This window comes from Glandiceps talaboti, chromosome 5 (assembly GCF_964340395.1).
Source record: "Glandiceps talaboti chromosome 5, keGlaTala1.1, whole genome shotgun sequence".
NCBI classification, from domain to species: domain Eukaryota; kingdom Metazoa; phylum Hemichordata; class Enteropneusta; family Spengelidae; genus Glandiceps; species Glandiceps talaboti.
The window spans coordinates 4,873,204-4,897,177 of NC_135553.1; the positions used below are offsets into that span (position 1 = coordinate 4,873,204).

The 23,974-nt window shown below is 36.3% G+C and overlaps 3 protein-coding genes across 3 annotated transcripts in view; all 3 read left to right on the plus strand.

Moving 5' to 3' along the window:
- Window positions 1-278: 278 nt before the first annotated feature.
- LOC144434908 (polycystin family receptor for egg jelly-like) lies at window positions 279-11,458 on the plus strand. The gene is made up of 18 exons (XM_078123429.1): window positions 279-367; window positions 1,169-1,359; window positions 1,816-2,076; window positions 2,397-2,566; window positions 3,649-3,820; window positions 4,099-4,160; window positions 4,395-4,445; window positions 4,698-4,823; window positions 5,156-5,281; window positions 5,693-5,813; window positions 5,983-6,047; window positions 6,810-7,067; window positions 7,612-8,005; window positions 8,548-8,804; window positions 9,416-9,643; window positions 10,058-10,159; window positions 10,452-10,567; window positions 11,257-11,458. Exons 1-18 carry the CDS (start codon window positions 279-281, stop codon window positions 11,456-11,458), a joined length of 2,991 nt encoding a protein of 996 aa, XP_077979555.1.
- A 2,699-nt stretch (window positions 11,459-14,157) lies between these two features.
- On the plus strand, window positions 14,158-20,726 carry LOC144434911 (polycystin-2-like protein 2). The gene is made up of 4 exons (XM_078123432.1): window positions 14,158-14,499; window positions 15,320-15,700; window positions 16,110-16,284; window positions 17,264-20,726. The coding sequence occupies exons 1-4, from the start codon at window positions 14,158-14,160 to the stop codon at window positions 18,718-18,720; spliced, it is 2,355 nt and encodes a 784-aa protein (XP_077979558.1). The 3' UTR covers window positions 18,721-20,726.
- A 1,459-nt stretch (window positions 20,727-22,185) lies between these two features.
- The window catches only part of LOC144434914 (polycystin-1-like), a 34,220-nt gene continuing 32,431 nt past the window's right edge, over window positions 22,186-23,974 (plus strand). The window contains exons 1-3 of the mRNA XM_078123436.1: window positions 22,186-22,221; window positions 22,508-22,535; window positions 23,329-23,805. Of these exons, the coding sequence (XP_077979562.1) occupies window positions 22,186-22,221; window positions 22,508-22,535; window positions 23,329-23,805 (541 nt within the window). The remainder of the gene's footprint in view (window positions 22,222-22,507; window positions 22,536-23,328; window positions 23,806-23,974) is intronic.

The window sequence follows — 23,974 nt, forward strand, 5'->3', positions numbered from 1 at the left end:
GGCAGTGCAAAACAAGTCTAAATGATTAAAGTATTATGTTTTGGGTGTGACAAAAATAGTTTTTCAAAACTATTCGCCTTTCGACTCGTAATGTCTTGTGCCCCCCCCCCCCCCACACACACACACACATGCATTTTCATTGGCTGAGCGAAGAAATATCTTGGAAAAATATCTAATTATTTCCCCTCTCTGTTTCAGGTGCTGGACGTTTAGATTATAGTAGCTGGGATCTTACGTTAGACACTACCTTCATGACGGAAAATGTCACTCACGAAATTATGGTTATAGTTGAGAAAGGACTAAAGAAGGGAAACTATACAATGTTTGTAACTGTAACTCGTGGTTCTCCACCTCAGATGGAGATGGAGTAAGTGATTTTGATTTTATCACTCTAATATATTTCAAAATCATGTGGTGACGTTACTGCATATTAAATTTAAGCCATGTGCATTGAAACTCTTGCAATAGTTTATAGGCCCATAGGATGATCTTAAACCTTGCCTCCCATGGTCTCTCAATATCTAGTTATCCAATTCTTGATGAAGCCCACCTCACCTTTCCCATCTCCTTCCTAGACTTTCTCAAGTCTGACCTCACCTCTCTTTATATTGTCAGTGCTCAACTCTCATTCCGCTTCTTATATCTCCAGTTCGTGCTCCACTCACCTTCCCTGACCTCTCTGGATTTCCTAATTCTCGACTCACCTCCCCTGACCTCTCCGGATTTCCTAATTCTCGACTCTTACCTGCCCGGATTTCCTAATCCTAGCTCACTTCATTGCATCTCAGTATCTCAAATTGTCTCACCGCTACCACCTCATTTCATCACTAGATATATTAGACATTTAATATCAAAACATATACGTTACGCATTTCTTGTTATCATCTTAAATTATGGCTAATAAATATATATATTATATAAGTACTAGTATTTGAACTGAGTGGTTGTGACGCATATTAATGAATTAGTCATATCAACAATATCTGCCAACTATGTGACAGTGTGATTTGTATGCTTTGCAAATAGTGCTAGGATCTAGGAGGATAGACGATTGGGAAAGGATGAAAAACAAGGAAAATGGGAACCTATACTTTTTGTTCAAGTTTATGTTCTAATCTTCGACAATGAACATGTAACATTGTTGCATTTGTTTCACCTTCCTATACAGTTGTGCAGCTGGGTCTCAATGTTTTAACGTATACGGTGGACGTAAAGTAAACCCGACCACAGATCTACGTCTGATTGGTAAATGCATACAAGATTGTGATCCTGCTGTGACGTATGAATGGGATATTCAATTTTATAACGACACGTCCGCGCTGTATCACCTAATTCCATATTGGAGAGACTACACAACAGGTATTATGGATGTATATCCTACATTTACATTGCTTCAAATTACCTTTTTATGCTAGGAAGGTGTGAAAGCTATTATATGTCAAATTACATATATGTTGGATTCTTGACAAACATAAAACATCCTCAAAATGATATACAGACTTTTCCACAGAGAAGAAGACTGAAATTATAGCAAACACTGAGGGTGTCATTTTGATTAAGCATCCGAAAATAATTGCGAAATTTACTAGCATCTTAAAAGTCTAATTTTCATACCCCAATCCTATAAATTCTTATAATACACCTTGCAATGAAATTTGCAAAAGTGACTCAATGAAATTTTCTTGTCACTTGAATTCAAAGGCAAAATATGTATTGGACAAGATGACAATCTCACTGCATATGATAATCCCATCAAAAAATGTTACAGTAGCGAAATGTGAACTGATAGCTTACCTTTTATTTGTTTCAATTTAGGATCAAACACAGAATTCCTTTACATCAAAAAGGAGTTCTTTGAGGACCACTCTGATTGGTTAAGATACAGTATATCGTTAACCGGAACTCGTAGCAACGGTGCCTCCGGTAGTAGTTATATGACAATGTACATAAACAGTCCTCCTTCCGGCGGAAGCTGTACGATAACTCCAGGAAGTGGTGTTGCCAGTGTGGATGCCTTTAACGCACATTGTGAAGACTGGGTTGATGATGATGGAATTGAAAAGTATCAGTTCTACAGTAAGTATTCTAATGCAATATTATCTTCTTTCTAGATTTCTTCTGTACATGTCTTGAATTGTCAGGATTGTGACGTGGTCAACATTTCCGTATTGATGTATGTTCAAGTTAGCCTCGCTTTGACTTGAAATTCAAAATGGCGTTCATATCAAAATTAGTCAAATTATTGGATAAGTCCTATGTCATTACGACCGAAAATGACACAGATAATGATGTATTTGCAAAAGTTCAAACTCGTTACCTCGATATAAGCAAGCATGCAGAATGGTTCATACAGTCGTAAATATTCAATTGCTCTATTCTGTATTTCATTATCATAGGTGTGTTTGTCAATAACACAGTCAAAAAACAGATCACTTTTGGTCGGGCGGCGAGTTTAGCGATGTTTCCACCGCTTGGCCCTCCCAGCAATTCATATTTCCAAGAATTGTGGGTGAAGATTGTTGACGTCATGGGTGCAACTACAGACCTTCTGATAGGAGAAATCCAGGTATAATATCAAGTACATTTATGATATCTCTGGGACAAATGTATCAATGTTGTAGAATATCTTTTGAATTTTGGCACATTCGTTTTGCACACCAGCATATGTTTGCCCACCGAGTGACAAGTCCGTTACACCGGGTTTACATGATGTGAGCATCAGTAAAATGTTGAACGACATGATGTGGATATCTCGATGACCAACTATCTTATTAAAAATGACATTTCAGTATATGCATTACGAAGGCCTATGAAGGCCTTTGACACTAAGGCAAATAAAAAAATATACTGTGTTTCCAATGACAGGACCCGACCCTAGTTTAAGCCGTCGACCCTAAACTTTTTTTAAATACATTTTAAACAAAAAGATAAGAATTTGTTTGTCTTTTAGATCTTCATGCACATCTCAGTGTTGTCTTTCCCCAGCAATGTCTGTACATATTTCATTCGAACTATCACAGAAGGAGTATTCTGACCGACATTGTGTTTGTTTATGAGTTGAAGCAAAAGTATTATTCTCGTTCTAGCTGTAGTAAATCAGTTTGTAACTTCAAAATACTATAACCAGAATAAGAATAATACTTTTTGCCTGAACGGCTTGCCATACTACCTACCCTACTTTCTGAGGCCATGGGAAACACGCAACTATTTTACATTTCGCCTACCTGTGTGATAACTGAAGATTTAGTATGTACTGAGCTATTACAACAACCGGACGTAGTCGTTTACACTTCTCATATATATATATATATATATATATATATATATATATATATATATATATATATATATACTCTGCGTGCAGACGTATCGAGCACTGTACTACGGACAAATCTTACCACTGACTTCCTATATATATATATATAGTTTTGGTAGTACTGGCACTCTTTCTTGGTTGTAACTCGGAGTTTCACGCATTGTGCGATCATCAGACATACTCACCGAGTTATATATATATATATATATATATATATATATATATATATATATATATATATATATATATATATATATATATATATATATATATATATATATATATATATATATATATATATATGAATCATGAATTTGCATATTTTACAACAGGTTAGACCACCGGATGAAAACGCAGCTGGTGACATTATGGATACCATGTTTAACAAAACCTTGGGAAACATGCAGCAGTATGCTGATTTATCAGCCAGTGGGAACACGCGGGAGATTAATAAGCAGACCTTGATTGATGCATCCCTGTTAAATGCATTGAGGGCAGCAGACCGTAAGTTAGTTGGTTGGTTGGTTGGTTGGTTGGTTGGTTGGTTGGTTGGTTGGTTGGTTGGTTGGTTAGTTGGTTAGTTAGTTACTAAAGTTCGTTCGCTTTGAGTAGCGTATACTAGCATCGTGTTATATTTCTAGGACTAGTACACCGACTGTTTACCTTGATCATAAAATTGAACATTTTTCCAATGTTATACTATCTGATAACTAGTTCCAAAGTATTTACACTACTTTTGTGCCCAATAGGTAAGATTTAATATATTCAATTCGTTATAATAGGTGATGAATATGAAAGCCAATACGGTAGCTATGGTACAACATCTGCAAGCACGACGCCACAGGTATGTTTGAAATGTGTTTCTCACTTGCCCATCATTAGGTTTGATAGTGTGATCAGGACTAGTGACTGGAAGATAGTCCCAAACTATTAGTTATCGGTTAATTTGATTTTAAATGTAAATAACCATTTAAGGGTCATTGACCCCATATAAGATATGCATGCATGGATACATAATTGATTTAGTCACCACTTTATCCATACGAATGTAATTCCTTTATTTGTTGTTTACTATTAGGCGGCAAAGGCATACTTCTCCAAAGAAAAGCAAAGAAACAGACGCGCCTATGTAAGTTATCAATTCTACTCATTTGAATGCAAACTTTGTATAATTTACTTTTCATTTTCATCCGTGTGTTTAGGAGAGAAAACAAAACATTTGAAATGAAAGGTTTGAAATGATGGGAGGAACTTTGTTATTTCGACATTTCAGTGTCTCCGCTACCTTTACTGTCGTGTCAATATTCATAATTCATTTGTTCAACTCCAATTTTGGTTTCATTTGTCACGTGACTATTCTATGTTATTCGTGTTTCCGTAGTTGCGGTCCATTCTTCTTTTAACGTTGACTAGTTCGAGTCTCGACGCTATCGAAGACGTACAATTGGTATCCAGTACAATGTCAGTAGCAACGGAGGCTACAGACGAACTGTCTCCTGATGCACTGGTATGTATTTTACAACAGACTTCGAATCACAACATTCAGTCAACATATTCGACATTATGCTATGATTTAATATGTTGATCATTTCAAGGAAGCATATAGAAAAAAGTCCACGAAAGAAGTTTTGAATATGTTTGAAATTTGCAGCTTGGCACGGTCTGTCTGCACTATTGGATATGTAACTACTCTTACGCTAGTGCTCGTTATACCTACGAAAGGAGGGGGACGAGATCCACCGACATAAACGGGCTGAGCTTGGTATAAATAAGCATTTGTTATCACCATCATTTTGCTTGTTTTAAGTTTATTTGCATGTATTTACTCTCCTTCAATAGGGAAACACAGTCGACATCGTAAGCAATATGGTCAATCGGTTCACAGATATGGTATCAACGACCGACCAGAACATGCTTGACGTTGCAGGAGAAGGGATAATAGCGACACTTGGAAACTGTTTTGAGGTGAGACTGGGGATTAGACAAAATATGCAAACTTACTTCGCAACCTCTGAACTGTGCTGTTCCTTGATATCACTTCTGGCCACCAAGAATCAATTATTTTATATTGAGATGTTACCATATAAGCACTATTATTCTACTTTTCTTCTCTTGCCATCAAACTAGGTACATGCGGCGATAATCAGTATACTTTTAGGAAAACTGTCGTCTGCTATACTGAAAAAAGAAAACATTTTATTACTATCACGTAAGAAGTCCTAAAGATTTCTAGTTCTGTACTGCCTTTTACAAATGTAAAACATTTCACTTTCAAGCTGCGAAAACATGTTGATGCTTTTGCACGATGAACTCAAATTGAATGTTTTTCTTTTTGATTTATCATTTGATAATTTTACAATTACGTCACACTTTCAGGGATTACATAATACTATTACAAACCCATTGCTGATTGTCGACGAATTCGAAGAAACCGGTCAAACGGGGACACAAGCATTCGAGAACACATACAAATCCAGCATTGGTACATTTACAGATTGTAAGTAAAGAAATCATTAATTACCAATATCCATTACATTAGAAGTGAAGTTTTGATGCATTTGATTGTAAAATTATCATAATGTTGAAAACAGATTGTAAATTATGACGTACGGTATCACTGTTCTAAGACTTTTAATACAGTTTTGATTTGGTCTTCATCTTTTCAGGGATTTCTAGTCCAAGTGATGACATAATGACGTCAACTGGTTCACTAACTGCCAAGGAAACTAAGGTATGGTTTATCATTATCTCCGATGATGAGTTATGATTGTTTGTAGTGCACATCTTAAAGTCCCAGGATTACCATCACTCACAATATCTCGTGAGTCCTGATGATTCTGGTTGTCATTCTGGGTGGACATTTAAATTTCAAACTGAAAATGTAACAATGCATGGTAATTTTGAAATTATGACAAAAATACCTTCCATCTTCTGCATTTTTATTTCGTAAATACCAAGGATTCTCATTAGTGTCATCTTATTAGTATAGCCATGACGATTCTTTTGTTCTGGATTTGAGAGACAACTATTTTTTACACCTGACTAGTAATCCTATTCGGAACAGGACCATAAATCTAAATGCTGATAAGGTTTATGTTGCCGTGTTGTCTTCGAATACATAACCTTAGGCTGAAGTGTGGCTGTCTAAACAAATGTTGATTCACTTTCTCTATAGTAACTTGAATTCATAGACATCAAATTCCATTCTTTAGTATCATCCTTGATTACGTGACAAACGGGGATTAAATTAGAACATAGATATGTGGAGGCACTGCCTATTATAAGAATATTTCAAATGTTGAATCTGATACCACACAGCTTCTATATTAGTCCCAATATTTTCACCATTTAAACGTTGTTGTCGCTTTTGTTGTCGTCGTCGTCGTCGTCGTCGCCGCTGTTGTTGCTGTTGTTGTTGTTGTTGTTGTTGTTATTGTTTGTTGTTGTTGTTGTTGTTGTTGTTGTTTTTAACTTGATGCATTCTTCAACACAGACGAAACAGACTGTCCAGCAAGCAGAGAATGCATTGAATGCAATAAATCGTGCTCTGTTAAAAAACAAGTTACCAGGTGAAACGCCTACAATCATAAAAACCCCGACGATATCGCTCCAATTGGAAAGAAACAACCCAAGTGAGATCGCTAATCGTACTTACGACATTGGAGAAGGACAGTTTACATTGCCAGAATGGTGTGCAATGAAGAATAGTCCAGGCCAAGATTGTACGGAAGATAAAGTTGTAGATATGGAGGTAAGTTCCTAAAAAGCTAATTAAATCACCTACAATTTCTTGTGATTTCTGGGGAAAAAACATCGTTTATATTGTGTTTTTATGGAGTATCTTTGCTATGGGTTGTTGCATCATGGAAGTCAGAATAAATAATGTAATCAAGTTACACACTGAATAATCATGCATAAGAGATGGGTTTTTTTACAGTTTAGGGTATAGGCACTCAGGACTCACTCATGAAATGACGCTAGAACCAATAGTTTATGAAAATGTCTCTATTTCCTGGAGTGGTGTTCTCCTTGAATATGTCCTTTCGTGAACTGTTTCTGTTTCTGCTCTTTTTTGCAATGAAGAGAATGCTTGCGAGTTTGTTCCTCCAGAGGGCATTGATATGAAATGAAGAAGCGCACGTTATAATTATTTTATGTTGAATACGCCACTTGATAACTTAAAACGAACATTACATTAATAAGAAGTAGATATTGTACTTAGTGATCAAGTACATACTAACTAACTACCTAATCATTCTGACACATTGTCCAAACTTTCACTTCATTTCTTCCAGCTTTATTCTCTTTCGAAGAATCCCTACGTTTTCAACGGGGAAAATAGTCAAAAGGTATCTACAGACAGCCATGCTATGATTTTGAACTATCGCAATACGAGTGGAGAAGAGATGTCCATCCAGAACACGGCGAAGCCAATCGGCATCGTCATTCCTAGACCAAGTTCCCCTACACCAGAATCAATGTATTACTATTCTCAACCACTAGAGGGCTCCGTCATGGTTTATCACAACTTTAATGTGTCTGATTATGACGAGGACACGTCGGTTATTATTGAACTTGTACCAGACGACCTTTCGGTGCAGTACGCCGTGTACATCAGATACCTAGAGCGACCTACAACCGATGACTATGATCACATGTTCATCATACCTAGTGATATGAGTCTAGCAGGTACGACATAACGACCTCTTCGTCGACTGATATCAAGTTCTTGTTTCACTTACCCTTCCCTTTTCTATGTTTCGGGTTACCTTTTTTTTTAAATTTTGATTTACGGAAATCGTGCTCGTCGTGTTCTCCTCAATAACGTTGTTTAATTTTTACGATTTTATGATTGTGGAACCCTCATTTCAAGTTCGTGAGGTCGGTAATCGTGGATATTCCATGTGATACAAAATCTTTATTTTCCGTGGAAGATGAAACATTGGACTATTCTTGTCCAAAAGTGGTTTCTAATTTCACTTAATAACAATTGTTTACATTAACACTTTTTCTCCTAACTATATCGTAATGACTGTTACGAGCATTTTAGCCAAATTACTATCCATAAGATCGTAGTTTGGCAGTGTATAGATACTAGGACTGGCACTCACACCCTACCAAATCTCGGGTATTGCGAGATTACCAGTAGAAAAGTCGAAAATTGGTTATTTCGATACTTAGAAAGCAGTCAGTGTACTAATTTTAAATACATATCATTGTCTTTTTTACAGGTCAAGTTACTCTATCACCTAATCCACACAGTGTTAGCATAGAAGATTCCTACGTTGGTAAAAACACAGGCAAGTACGTCATTGGGTTAGTAGAACTTGACCAAACCAACTACAAGTACAACACCTTCGTCAAAAACAAAAATGTCGAGGTGCCCGCGAAGGCTGTGTTTTCATCCAATTATACCATGAGCGTGTCTTCGTCAGGATGTCTGTTCTGGTCCGTTGCTGACGAAAATTGGGCCTCGGAGGGTTGCTCGGTAAGAGAAAGTCTCTTTCGACTCATTCGTAGAAGTTTTAGGAGTCAAGTGTTGTGTAGCTTTTTATCCAACAGGGGTATCTAATAAACACACTACTTAAAGATGCATTCCCAGTTTCTCGCATATGTGTAATCAGTGGAGCCGAGAAGATGATTCTCTTGTTCTTGCCCAACTCTTTCTATACCTTTGACAGAAACATTCTTCCCAGTAACACCTAAATGTCAATTTTATGGTCATGGGAACCTGCCCTTTCGTGTTTTAGTGGTTGTCTAGGTGAATTTGCATTTCAGATGGCCATTTACTCTGTACTGAGTGAGACCAAGTTTAAATATATACAATTTGCAAAATATCATACCGCTACTCACCTGCATTCTGAAATGATTGTCAAGAGAACATTTAGAAGCGATCACTTCACTTTGATCTGTTATGCTATGTTGAATCAGCACTTAGACTGATATCCAACAATATGTCGCTTATTTCGTACATTGCAGGTTTTTTTTAGTTTCTGTCATTTTTCGTTATTCCAAAAACCCATTCGACTGATAACCGTATCTACTATTTCAACCTTGTCACCCACCAAGTGTCTAACTACATATTTCCAATTATTTCAGGTCGGCCCGAATACCAATCAATACCACACCGAGTGCCTATGTACACATTTGACAAACTTCGCCAGTGCATGGGTTATACCACCGAACGCCATAGACTTTGACTATGTATTTGCTAACATGGATTTCTACAAGAACCCAACTATTTACATAGTGACTATCGTTGTCTTCGTTTTCTACTTCATCGGAATGATCTGGTGCAGACGTAAAGACAGAAGAGATCTATTGATGGTAGGTCTAATTTGCATAAATGATGACGTCATTTTCATTCTGTCTAAGTGCCAGTGCATCTAGGATGTTTGTTTGTTTTCAATGCAGTTAATTCTATCTCAGTTTTGAGAAGAAAGGCGGCGTTTAGGTTTATTTTACACCTTTTTGACAGTCAAAATATTCTGATTAATCGTGTTGTTATGGTTTGGTGGGCTTCAGGCCCACTGACTGAAGATTTTACATTGATTTTTTGAGGAAATCCGGAACAATCAATCGCACCATTTATCAGAGACAAAATAGAAGTTGTAATCCTTTTCCAGTTTTGTTTTTTCATCGTGTTGGTGTAAGCTTACATGTGGTAATAAAGTGAACGGTGTGATTAAAAGTAACATCATAAAAATCCACTTTATAAAACGAATCATCCATTGATTTCAGCTCGGAGTGGCTCCATTGCCTGATAACGATCCAAATGACAAGTACCTGTACGAAGTTGTTGTGCTGACAGGTCGCCGAAAGAATGGTGGAACAAACTCAAAGGTCAGATTAATTTTTTATATTTCTTTCGTTTATGCGTATCCCCTTGTTCATATTGCAATGCGTAATACAGACAGTCGAAGTCAAATGAACTTCATCACTTTTCAAATTCGTTTGCCATGATTCAATTACGGTATACGTAGCTATTGGTCGCTGATTGGCCATAAACCACGAAAATCATTGGATGATCATTGTGTTACACACTTACAGGTAAATTGTTAGTATCGAAGGTCACCAACTGAACTTTTGCATTCTCTGACCTGATAAAAGCTTAATTATTGTCTACAATTTGTAGGTGAGTTTCATACTCTCTGGAGAAGATGATGAGACAGATGTACGAATAATTTCCGACGAAAAACGAAAGATACTACAACGTGGTGCTGTCGATTCTTTCCTTATGGCGGTCTCTAGGTAATTTTACTCGTAAACTATATACATTAAAAGCAACCATTCGAACTCAGTTCTCCCTACTCCCACCACAATACGGTAGTCAAAGTTTCACTGTAATTAAATGTACAAGTCACATACTGTTCAATCGAAGAACTGACTTACAAATTGTCTACAAATAATTATTATATAATATATAGTTTAAAAAGCAATTTTTTTATCATAACATGAATACATTGATAAGACATAGTTTGCCAGAGCTATATTTTGTATACAGGTACAACGATAAATGTGTGATGGGAACTCCAAGTATTACCCTGCATGTGTGTGTTCTATCATAAGGAATGAGTGTAATCTTTGCATGTATTTCTCCGGTCATCGTGTAATTCAAAACACATTTTGCACTACTGTCGACGGTTTAAATTCTGAGAAGTTTTGGTCCTGGTCCTCCAATAGCTTTCAACATCTACAGATATCTTTATTGTTTAATGACGTGACCTTCTAGCATTGACTTCGGTTACATGTAAGATATACTCATGACGTATCAAACCTCGTGTATTTTCTACTTAGAATAAAAACTGACAGTAAGTTCTAAACATCCTTTTCGTCAGGTAATATTATTGGGGTTATAAGAACCTGGCAAACGGTGATAAATATTGTAAGTTCGAAACTGCTACTAAAAGTGAGTTGGCCATGTATGTGTATTCTTACAGACCTCTTGGAACGTTGAACTACATGCGCATTTGGCATGACAACTCTGGTAAGGGAAAGATGCAGAGTTGGTATTTGAGCTACATAGCATTCCGAGATCTTCAGACTGGTGAACGATTCTATTTCATCGCAAACAGATGGTTTTCAGTTGTCGAGGATGATGGCCAGGTATGTCAAACAGTTTTGGATACAGCTACTTTTTAGATTTAGACTCAATAAATAGCTTTAAAGTTTTTTCAAATATATTTTTCATGACTGAAAATAGATGCACCCATAATGTAGAAATGAGACCGGGCATGCTTTGTACAATTATCAAATACGTGTTGAACTCTACACCTTGAGAGTAAACGAAGGATGAGAAGAGTGCAATGTTCCACATCAACTTCTATGTAGCAATTCAGGTACTCCAGCACGGTGTGTGCGTGTGGATATGTGTGTGTGTGGTGGTGGGGAGGGGGTATCATCTTTTTATATAAATTTGCAATATTTAGGCATTCAAAAACAGTTTGACAAAAACAAGATTTCGTTGGGAAAGAAATATAGGGTGAAAACAAGACCTTCATAATGATGCAGTTTGAATGTCAGTATGGAAGTTTGAATTTCCAGCATTTGCATAAATTGCCCATAATGCTCTTTATGTTGAATTGTGGTTACTACGTCATACGCTTTTGTTATGTTCTTGGTGTTTACATGCGTTGTTACTTAGTCTTGTATTTTTCTTATTATCAGTCCTTTCGATTTTTGTTTACGTCGACAGTTTCCTCGTCAAAATATATATTTAATGTAACAAAGGATAGTTTATGGTAGTTGCAATCATAGGTATATAAACCCAGGTTTGTTGTTATTTGTACTACAGATTGACCGCCTAATACCTGTGGCAGGCAAAGAACAAATGCAAAGTTTTGACCACGTGTTCTCTAGTACAACGAGGAAGAACTTTGATGACGGCCATCTGTGGTTCTCAGTTCTTGCGAGACCACCGAGGAGTAGATTCACTCGTTGTCAGCGTCTATCCTGCTGCATGATGGCATTGTGGTTGGAGATGCTGGTGAACATTATGTGGTATGGTATTGCACCTTCGACTCAATCGAGTAGCTCGCTGGATTTCGGACCATTTAGCTTATCCCCGGCACAGGTGAGAAACACATCATGATATAAAATTATAAAAGAACGTGTAAACATACTCTACTTGACCACATTAGTGCTCCCTCCTCCCGTCATGCAATTATTTCATAATCAAAAATTACGCTTTATTTCTGAAATATTGAATATGGCGCTGTCTGGTTTCACTATTTGGTGTATACAAACTCAGACAACTAAATAGACAGACCTGTTCGAATTCGTTAGTGGTCTGAGATACAAACTAATAAATATTATTACTATGCAGTGGCTGTGGTGTAACGAAGACCACTGTTGTCTCTTACATGAACACAAACGTGTCTATTAGTGTAGAGTTGACTGTGTTACTGTTATATACACTCCTGGAATTAGTATATATAGAATGTTGTATCTGTCATCTGCAATCTTAGAGTTGAATGTAGTGTTTGAGATAATCATTATTTACAAGAATGGAATTACTGCTTCTTGGTGACCTGGAATTGTTGTTAAAGGGCAACATGTCCAACACCACTCCAAGAAATAAAGGTATTTTCATAAAACCTTGAGTTCTGGAGAGTCATTCCATGATTTAACATCACATAAACTCCGTGTCACCTTTTGTCAGCGTTGGTAAACTGTTGCCTCAAGGGTATTTTAGCAGATATGAATATGTATTAGACGAACAATGAATATTCATGACTATTTATTACCTTCAAACAATGGTAGTTTAAATTTGGTGTTTCTGTGGAGTACAACGAAATATATGCGATGTCAAATCATGAAATGAACTCAAAGCTTATGAAAATACAGAGTGACGTATACGTTTAAGCAAATGTTTAATAATTAAATGTTGTACTCATGTATTTCTAACTTCGCAGCTTTAAGTTTATTTGAGGTCATAAATCGATCATTTTGAACTTCTTTCCGTCCCCTAGATAAGTATTGGCGTCCAGTCCAACCTGATCGTCTTTCCTATCAGCTTACTGGTCATTCAAATCTTCCGAAAATCAAGACCGAAAAAGAAACGAAAGTCGAGAATTGAAATAGCGAAGGAACAACTTGCACAAAAGCGGAACTACATCGACAGAAGTAGCATGGTAAGTTTAACCATTCATTCGATTACCTGCTACCAATTCATCAAAAACTGTCGACGTCTGTCTGCCTGTCTACAGTACTGGGATAGAAAACAGACAGTTCTTTTCTTACTGAATATATAGCCCTCGTTTGTATGCGATGCATTCAAGAATTTTCATGGTACTAACAACTGTTACACAATTACTGAAAACACCGAGCACAAGATAGTTCTCAAGTACCGAAAGTATTTGCATCATTTCATGTTATCATAAATTACAATTACAAGTCATTCATCACTAACTTCAGGAAAAATAGACAATTATGTCCCATCATAAAAAGACTACTTGTCACTCTATTGCTATCCTTTCTTTCAATCCATTATGACTAGTACTCCCTAAAAGGTCACGTTTTTACCCAGATGAAAAAACCTCCATTTATAGCATATATGAAAGGACGCCATTTTGGTTATTTTACCTGATTTTTTTTTCGTCTTAGAATTATTGTACAGACCAAATTCGTGAATGTGCGATAATATACTTGGTACATATACATACATGGTCCTAGTATTTCTATCAAAGTCAAAGTTGAATGGCATGAAACAAAACGCATGTCCGTCTATGTTTCTCTTTTGATTGTCACTACAGTTTTAAACTTTAAAGAGTCAGTTGTATGATTTTTGTTTCGTGTAGGTCTCGCCTTCACATGTTGAGGTCAAACCAAACAACGACGAGATGTACTTGCTAGACTTCGAAGAAAAAGACGACAATGATAAGTACACGCACATGGACAAAGTTGACACGGACAAGTTCATGAGCATCGACGCAATGCTTGCATCAGAAGACGCAAAGCAACACCAGAAGAGAGAAAAGAAAAAGAAGAAGAAAAAGAAAGCGTTTAGTTTCCCACACTGGTGCATATTTATTGGATGGTTTTTGGTGTTCTTGTCAATAGCCACAGCTGTGGCCTTTGTCATCTTCTACGCTGTCCAGATGGGTGACCTGGAAACCAAACAGTGGTTTACGTCACTCGTCATATCTTTCATCACGGCTATATTCTTCACCCAGCCAATCAAGGTAAATATCCAACAGGTTTATGATATACTTCTAAATCATCACAATTGATGAATTAAATGATGTGTCTGAACATCCACATCTTTATTTTTTCGTAAACAAAGTTTAAATTGTAGTGATATTTGTGTCTCAACAAGTATACAATAATTTATAGAAGTAACCGAATTCTTTGAAGATGCATAAGATTCATAAGAATCTTCAAGATAATCTACTTTGCGGTAGACATGTTGAGATAACATTCGGATCAATAGCAACTGTACCTTGAAACATATATCATAGTGCTCATTATGTTTGCAAATACTTCCCGTCGCATATGTGAAGAGAAAGGCATAGTTATAGGCTAACTTTGGTACATTAAGAATGCCAATATATCATAATTTCCCTCATACCATTTTAAGACTTAATTGTTATTAACGTATTACACATATTAAAATTAAATTGTAAAACATCGAAATAAACTTCTAAAACAATCTTGAAGATGACTGTGAAAAGTCCAACACCTCCTAATATATGTTTGTAAACAAATGTCTTTAGTTGTGACTTAAATAATTCAATCGAGCATGCTCCTTTCTAATATATTGGCTCATCTACAAGACTACGGTGTATTACTTTGCGATTTTGCAATCAGTTGTCGAACTGGCTGAAGAGAGAAGTTACTTGGGTCTTCGGAATGTTGAATTCATGATTACGATAACAGGGAATGAACTTGTCACAGTCAAGACACAAGGCTTGAATAGTTAACCCACAGCAGTTATGATACCATGAAAAAAAACATCTTTTATAGTTCAATCTTAGTAATTATCTTATGTTCGTTATTCGATAGGTAATTCTAATCGGTCTCTTCATCGCCCTTGTCCTCAAAACTCCCAACGCGGACGAGGACGAAGACGCGGAAGAAGATGAAGAGGACTACGAACTGAACGAGGATGAGGAATGGTTGCACACTAAATCTGCACACGAACCAGCTAAAGAAAGAAAACTCGCCTACAAACCTCCCGATGAAAAAGAGCTATCAAAGGCCAGAGAGCAGAGGGTGAAAGAAATGAAGATGTATTCTATCATCCGTGAAATACTCTTCTACATCTTTTTCCTTTGGTTATTACTCATCATCAGCTATGGCAATCGAGATCCAAATTCATACAGCTACATGGAACATTTATCGACTATTCTAATGAAAGATGACCCTTACAACGACTATATGAAGGTAGGTTAGCCCAGTGAGATATCGTACCGTGAGTTCGTATTCGAAGTCAAATATGCAACAGCAATTTTGTCACATAATGAATCTAAACTACAACTACAATTTCTCTTACTTTTATGGTGAAAAGTATTAAGCTAACATATGACTTTTTAAAATAATAACCACTTAAATTTATAATCACTACTCTACTTCTATCTATCCGCTACTTTATAACTTGTGCGCTTCTCTGTGTTAAAATACACATTCTTTTAAAGTTTAATTGCATGTATTCGTGTATCTAAATGCTATTTATAAACATTCATTCATTTGTCTTTTGAAGAGAGAAATATCCCTGTTATTAGATTAAGATGATTCAAGACTGACAACTATTATGTTAAATCACATATAAGTTTCATGTTATCGATTCTTACAGGTAACAAGCAGGCATCGATTTTGGAATTACACCCATGAGATTTTAGTGCCAACTCTGTTCGTTCATAACTGGTATAACGGGGACCCACCTGAAGACGATTTGGAAGGTTTCCTGATGGACCGAAATTCTCGTGTCATGGGGCATGTCGTCATGAGGCAACTAAGGATTAACCCGGGTATGATATTGTTTCTACTCTTCTCTTAATACCACATAATGTAGCAAACGTCCACTCACCGTACACACATTCAAGTCACTCTTGTATCGAGAACACAGGCACTCAACAGACCAAGATAAATGACTCCCCAGTTTTACCCAACCCAATTCTCTTCTTCTGGTCTTTATTATCAAAACGCTTACTTTACGAAAAGTGTTTACATTGCATGGTTTTCTATTATTAGTCAATGAATTCATAGTGTCTTCTATGTGATTGGATGCAAGTAAACAATGATGTCATAGTGTATGTCTTCTGTGTGATTGGATGCAAGTAAACAATGACGTCATAGTGTCTTCTGTGTGATTGGATGCAAGTAAACAATAGCGTCATAGTGTCTTCTGTGTGATTGGATGCAAGTAAACAATGACGTCATAGTGTCTTCTGTGTGATTGGATGCAAGTAATCGACGAAGTCATCAGGCTGTTTATGATAATTGACTTAAAATGAGATAGACAGCGAAATTCTTACTTATCGTAAAACCAAAGCCATATGCTCTCACTAATCTATTCTGTGACAAGAGCAGTGAGATTATCTTTACACTAAACTGATCACAATATATCAATACCGAGTTTTCTGGTCAGTCAACCGATTGAGTCATGGTTAAAAATATATGTCTAGTTGCTCAATTTTATAATCGAATTTAATATAATTTTACACAAGAGGAAGAGATTGCCGAAATAGTATTTTACTAAATATTTGAAATATTTGTCAGTAAAATTAGAACGCCATAGATGGAGTGGGGGGGGGGGGGTAATTGCTGTCAAAGTAAATTGAAAAGGGGTAGTATTTATGTTGATATTTGAAGTAAATCAATGTCAAGCAAAATCACGAAACCCTCCCAGCCCCACCCCCACTCCGAAACCTCCCCATTGGAGGTTTATATCGCAGTCGATACAGTAAACATTAGACTTATCATTTGTCTCGATTTCATTTCCTTTAGGGCAATGTACAGTGAATAAGGTATTTGGAACCATAGTCGACGAATGCAACGTTGCCTACAGCTTTTCAACTGAGGATCAGTCAAATTATGGCCGAAGCTGGAAAACTTTGGGACCTAATGAGACTGCAACGGTTTCCGAATACACCTACACCTCTAGTACAGAGCTGAATGGTTATCCTTTTCTGGGGCGGCATGGGCTGTATTCTGGTGGAGGTTACGTTGTCAGGTTCCTGGGGAATGAGACTGATATACATAACCTGTTATATAGACTTGAGAAGGAGAACTGGATTGATGATTACACAAAAGCCATATTTATCGAATTGTCTACGTACAATGCTCAAGTGAACCTGTTTGGTGTGGTTGTTCTTCTGTTGGAGATTACCCAACTCGGGGCTGCACTGCCACTGTACCGTATCGACCCTGTCAAACTACTGAGTTACTTCAGTGGCTTTGCATTATTCCAAGTAGTTTGCGAAGGTCTTTTCTTAGGTTTCGTTGTGTTTTTCCTGGTAAAAGAGATCAACAACATCAGACAACAGAAGAAGAAATACATCAAATCCTTCTGGAATTTGATCGAGTTCTCTATTGTTTGTCTCTCCATCACTGGAATCGTGATTTATTTTTATCGATTTATCGTCTCTAACAGGCTAAGCACCGCCTTTAAGGACTCTGGGGGTAAAGGTTACGTGAAGTTGCAGTATGTGGCGTATTGGAACGAATTGCTAGGCTACATCCTGGGAGTCATCGTTTTCCTGTCCAATTTGAAGTTTCTGAAACTCCTGCGGTTCAACAAGCGAATGTCCCTGCTCTCCTCGACACTTAAAGCTGCTTCACAAGATATCTTCTACTACTTCATCATGTTTGGTATCATTTTTGCTGCCTTTGCCATGGCCTTTTACCTGGTATTTGCTAAGAAGGTGTTTGATTTTGCAGATTTCGTTTATACCCTTGAGTCACTGTTTGCAACCATGTTGGGCAAGTTCAAATGGCAGGCCATGAGGGACGCAGACAGCATAATGGCACCGGTGTTGTTTTTCTTCTTCATTCTCAGTGTCACGTTCATCTTGATCAACATGTTCCTCACGATTCTGAACGAGAACTTCTCCGAAGTTAAACGAAACACATCCAAGCAATCTAATGAGTTTGAAATGGTGGATTTCATGATGAGCCGATTTAAGCTGTGGACAGGTATTGGTGAGCCTAAGGCAAGAACGTCCTCCCCGCTGATCCCGAATAATAAAGTAAACCCAAAAGACATCGTCCTGAAAGAAGAGAGTGTCATCGATGCCTTCCCAAATAAGGTTGATCAGTTACTGGATTCGATAACCAAGATGTACTTCAACCCGTCGTCCAAAGATACGATGGATTTTTCGGGCAACAGATACAACCCTAAAGAAATGTACGTCAAAGATTCCAACATCAAGCAGGATCAGGCAATGTTTATGAAACAATATTAAGAATGATGAAGAATGCTTCATTGCTATACGCTTACACAGTTCAGTGCACGACACTCTCCTGCCCCACAAAGTCTACTAATTTCGAGTATGTTTTAAGGTCCTATAAATGATTCAGAAGCAAAAGCACATATACAAGTCTTAGACAAAAATTGTAAATTGTGTCAAATATTACAGAAAAGTACTCTAAGTGCTATTATATTGTATGTTAAATTTTGATTGAGCAATAATGTATGTACCGTAAAGTAAATTAGCAACTAGTCCTGTTCACCCGTATGGATCCTACCCAATTGCTCCTGGAACATACCTCGGGTATGTGAAACAGATTTGCATTTACACGAAGAGTGGTTAAAGTTGTTATAGGTGTTGTACTATGCTCTCATTGAACAAATGCAGACTGATCGCAGGTCTTCACATACAGACCTACCATAGGTGTCCTATGTGAGGTGGGTGGATTAAGGACGCAGTCACGTTTACATAAATACCAAATCGTCCTGAATCCTTCTGGAGATACGAGTTACGGGTTTCCCTTGCCAACGTGAACGGGGCTATGTTAACATATCCTATGACGTCAGTTTAAAATCAGACTGAGAATGTATATTTTATTCACATTTTATCAAATAGATTATAAGAAAACTGTATATCATGTGATTCTCCGAACGTTGATTTTATCAAATATTACTGTTTTCTTCACACCAATTCAAGTTTGAATGTAGTAAACCATATTAGATTTACATTTACAAAATCATATATGGATGTAATTTCTCTTCTCTGAAAATCATTGACAAAATATCGCCCTCTATGCCGTCCTTAAGCACATTATCAGAATTACTATCACTCGTAACAGTCATATTAATAATTACCATTAATTGTTATTCCATGTGTAGATAAGTGATGTGTATATTTGTCATAAATATATCTCCATATTTCTACTTTAGCCTAGATATGATTTGTCGAAGTGCATTTGAAAACAGTTGATTAGACTTTATGCAATGTATGTATATTTCTTCACGCATGCGTAATTTTATTCATGATATGATATAATTTTTAAAATGGCGGATGCAGAGCTTTGTCGTATCAGAATTTTATGGTCATTCGATCGGCCATCGCAGAATGGCATTCTGCAATTCATACCATCAACCTGTCATCATTTCATACAGTTACGCTATTCGAATTTAATCTGGGAAGGAAAACATAAAAATTCCCGTGCATCCGTCCATATCAATGTCATAATTTCCTTAAAATTATCAGCATTTATTTAAGATTGGTAGTACCACAACTGCCAAAACATATTTTAAAATAGACATATTTTAAAGATATTGTGTTATTAAACGAGAAGTAATCTTCTTGAGTGGCTTTTGTTCGTTTTTTTGTAGATAAAACAAAGATACTTACCATTATCAAGTAAGGTTTAAACCTGCCATATTACAATAAATGGATTTTCAAAACACAAACAATGCCAAACCCTGGACTTTACATCATAGCCAGTCATTCAGTGAAGATTGACCTGTAACCCTTCAGCGCCATTCACTTTCCTACCAAAATTATTCAAACAAAATTTTGTTGGCATACTTACATGATTTTGGACCGGAATCAAAGAAAGATTCCTAATTAATGAAATTATACCAAATTCATCGTCTTTGATCAACGGTATTAAAAGGGAAAACAAAATGTCACAGGTGTCTAGTTGAACGGTGAAATGTAACAGGGTAGAAGGTCAAATAAAAATTCAAGCAATTCAAAATTCCGACAACCATCATACGCCTTTACTGTAAACAAATAGAAACTTGGTAAACCCAGGCATGAAGAAATCAATCAGAATATGCAACAAAATTTGATGCAAATTTTCAACATCGACTTCACTTTTCCTTTATCAGTATGTTTGGTAGCATAATGCACAGCATTATTTTTACATCATGTATATTATTGTATTTACTATATTCTAATTCTGTAAAGGAAACACTTTTCTGTGCCTAAGATTATTGACATATGTATATCTTTACGCTGATAGGCCAATAAATTGTAAATAGTGCAAAATGTGTCATTTATGTGTATATATGCAAATGTTGTCTGTACATACTGGTCATTGGTGAAGATTGTGTGTATTTACTGATCACGAGGAGACAATTGAGCGCATCCCTTCAAAGACGTTGGGTTAGAGGTTGATACACCCAGACACGTACTAAAAACATAAATTAGTATAATAATATTCGCTATCATTTATTTGCAAAAGTCGAAGGGAATCTCATCACATTTCAAGTTAGTGTAACTTGAAATGAACTTACACCAGCCATACCCTCTTCTTGACTTTGAAATTCTTAATAATAGTTAAAAATGTAGGCTATCCTTATTAATTGTACATGGTAAGGTGGAGTCTTGTTCGATAGCGATATTTTTTCTCAATCTTAAAATGGCCATATGGATGAAATTTGGCTATTTATCTCTACAGTGTTTTCCTAAGGAAATACAATGTGAAAGAACATATACCAAGTCATTTCTAACTCAATAAACTGAAAAACATTGAATTAATGTGTACATTCTTTGTTATTGTATTTTAGCAGTTTATTGAGTTACAAACACAGACCTGGTGCGAGTAGAAAAATAAAGTAAGACTAAGGTAAAAATCCAAAATGAAAAACTGTACCATTTCTCATGCCATGGTGCAATTTGTTTTCTCTGTCAGTACTCCTATACCATGACAACTATCAGACATCAAACGCTTTTTCATTCATGACACTCTGTAAATAATTTTAATTATATATGACATTTTACTTCTTACTTACAAAATTCTTCCAAATAAAATCAATATTGGGATGAAATTAATTTGGCAAAATTCCTGAAACTTTTTATAGTCGTAAAAAATATCAATAAAAAGTCATTAATTTAACACAAAAATCAACCAATTGAATATTTATTTTCATAACAAATTAAATTAACAGGTTAAGGACATAACCATTTTGAAAAGACAAAAAGTGGTCGATATATCATCAAATTCTTAATCTATTAAGCTCTTAACACAATGGGCCATGTTTAGTTCGTAAAAAAATCGATAGTAAAGTCAAATTTTGATAATATACATCTATTACATTCATGTCAAACAATAAATATTTATTTTCGCTATGTACATATAACATATACATACTGAATGTATAAATATGGTAGCTATGTATATCACCTGTACTTTCCCATGGCTGTCCTAGTATATATTTATTCCCCCCTTCTTCCAATTTATTTATCATGTCTAATTGCTGACCATTGTATGCGTTGAGGAAAACTAGTGGTGGAAGTAATTTTCCGGTGGGAAGTGCGAAAATAACGAAACTAAACCATCTTAAATCGTCACAACTGCTGTATTTCAGAAATTTAGTAGCATTACTGTTTCTCGTACAAGACGGCACCCATATTTCTACCAGCGACCCTATTCTTTTTATCCTAACCACAATGTAAGGTATCAGGGAATTTATAAACATGGTATCGGTACATAGCCTACTTCTCTTAATAACGGTAAGTTTAAAAGAAAATTTTACTGCTATTTAGTATGTGATTGAAAATCCGTTTGACGCGGAACACTCAACTAAACGAAAAATAACATATCAACACTATTCTTACGACTAGAAATTGTGATATAATACGACTTTAAAAAAAAAAATCCAATCACTGTGATGTATATTTCATACTACATATAAAAAAAGTTTAATGTCAATGTCCTCTTCAGGATAAATAAAGTCGTGGCAACGCAGGGAAACTTAATACTTTAAATTATATCGTTATTATATTTATCTTCTCTCAGGGTCTTCTTGGTCTACGGGTTCACGCTGGTAAGTCTCATTTTGTGTTCAAACTAACCGTCGTGTCAATTACAAAACAATGCTAACATTAAAGTCCAAAAGTTAAAAGATATATATCCATTTAGTCAAGTCGAGGAGTATATATTATGACAATTAATTTAGAATCATCAAAAACAACATCCTTAAATCTACATACATACATACATACATACATACATACATACATACATACATACATACATACATACATACATACATACATACATACATACATACATACATAGGATTTAATTTCGTTGATTTTATAACAATCTGAGTATGGATTGGAGCAACCTATTTGTGACTAATATGTATACAGCGATAACGAGTATATTTAGGGCGAAGGGAAGAAAGATGGAAAAATTTACCTTCTGAACGGGCGGCTGGATGGTCAGTCAGATAGGTGGATGGATGGATGGATGGATGGATGGATGGATGGATGGATGCATTAGTAGTAGTAGTAGCAGTAGTAGTAGTAGTAGTAGTAGTAGTAGTAGTAGTAGTGTAGTAATGTATGTACATACATACATACATACATACATACATACATACATACATACATACATACATACATACATGCATGCATGCATGCATGCATGCATGCATGCATGCATGCATGTATGCATGTATGTATGTATGTATGTATGTATGTATGTATGTATGTATGTATGTATGTATGTATGTACGTACGTACGTATAGGTGTTTCGTATTGTAGCTGATAACGTTCGTTTATTTGTTCTTCCACAGCAATATAATTTGTTCTATAATTACATTACATTTCAGAACATCAATTATGTTCAAATAATACTGTCAGTGTGGGCTCAATAGTTGAGAGAACAAACATAGCTTCCTCAACCAACCGACTGATCATATTTGAGAGCTCACCATTCCGGTGCTATGGTACCCTGACTGGACTGAAGTTCTGGAGCATACAAAGCGCATCATTTAAAGTTGGGGTCTGGAAGAAGTTACAGCTCGGTTACTACTATCTTGTCAAAGAGGAAGAAATCGTGGTAGTTTCCAATGGCAACCAAACCGTCGAATTGACCAATGGCATATCATTCAGTGATGGCGATGTCCTTGGTGTAAGATGGCTGACCCCAACAATCGGTTATGATACGGGGTCAGATGCACAGATGACGTATTACTCCTATATTACTAGCAATGAATATGCAACTGACTGGGACCATGGGGCAGTGCGTCTTGTTTCTGGTAATTTCACGGGATCGTATTCTATTGAGGCCGTCATCAATAACGAACGTTAGTATTTCATTTATGTCATTTCACTTCATGGTACGCGTCATGCCATTTTGCAAAGAACCAGGTCAGGTCAGGTCAGATCAGATCAGGTCAAATCATATCATTTATTTTCGTGTCACGTCATAAACTATATAATCAGTGTGTTTTTTCTCTTTAATCCGTTGTATTG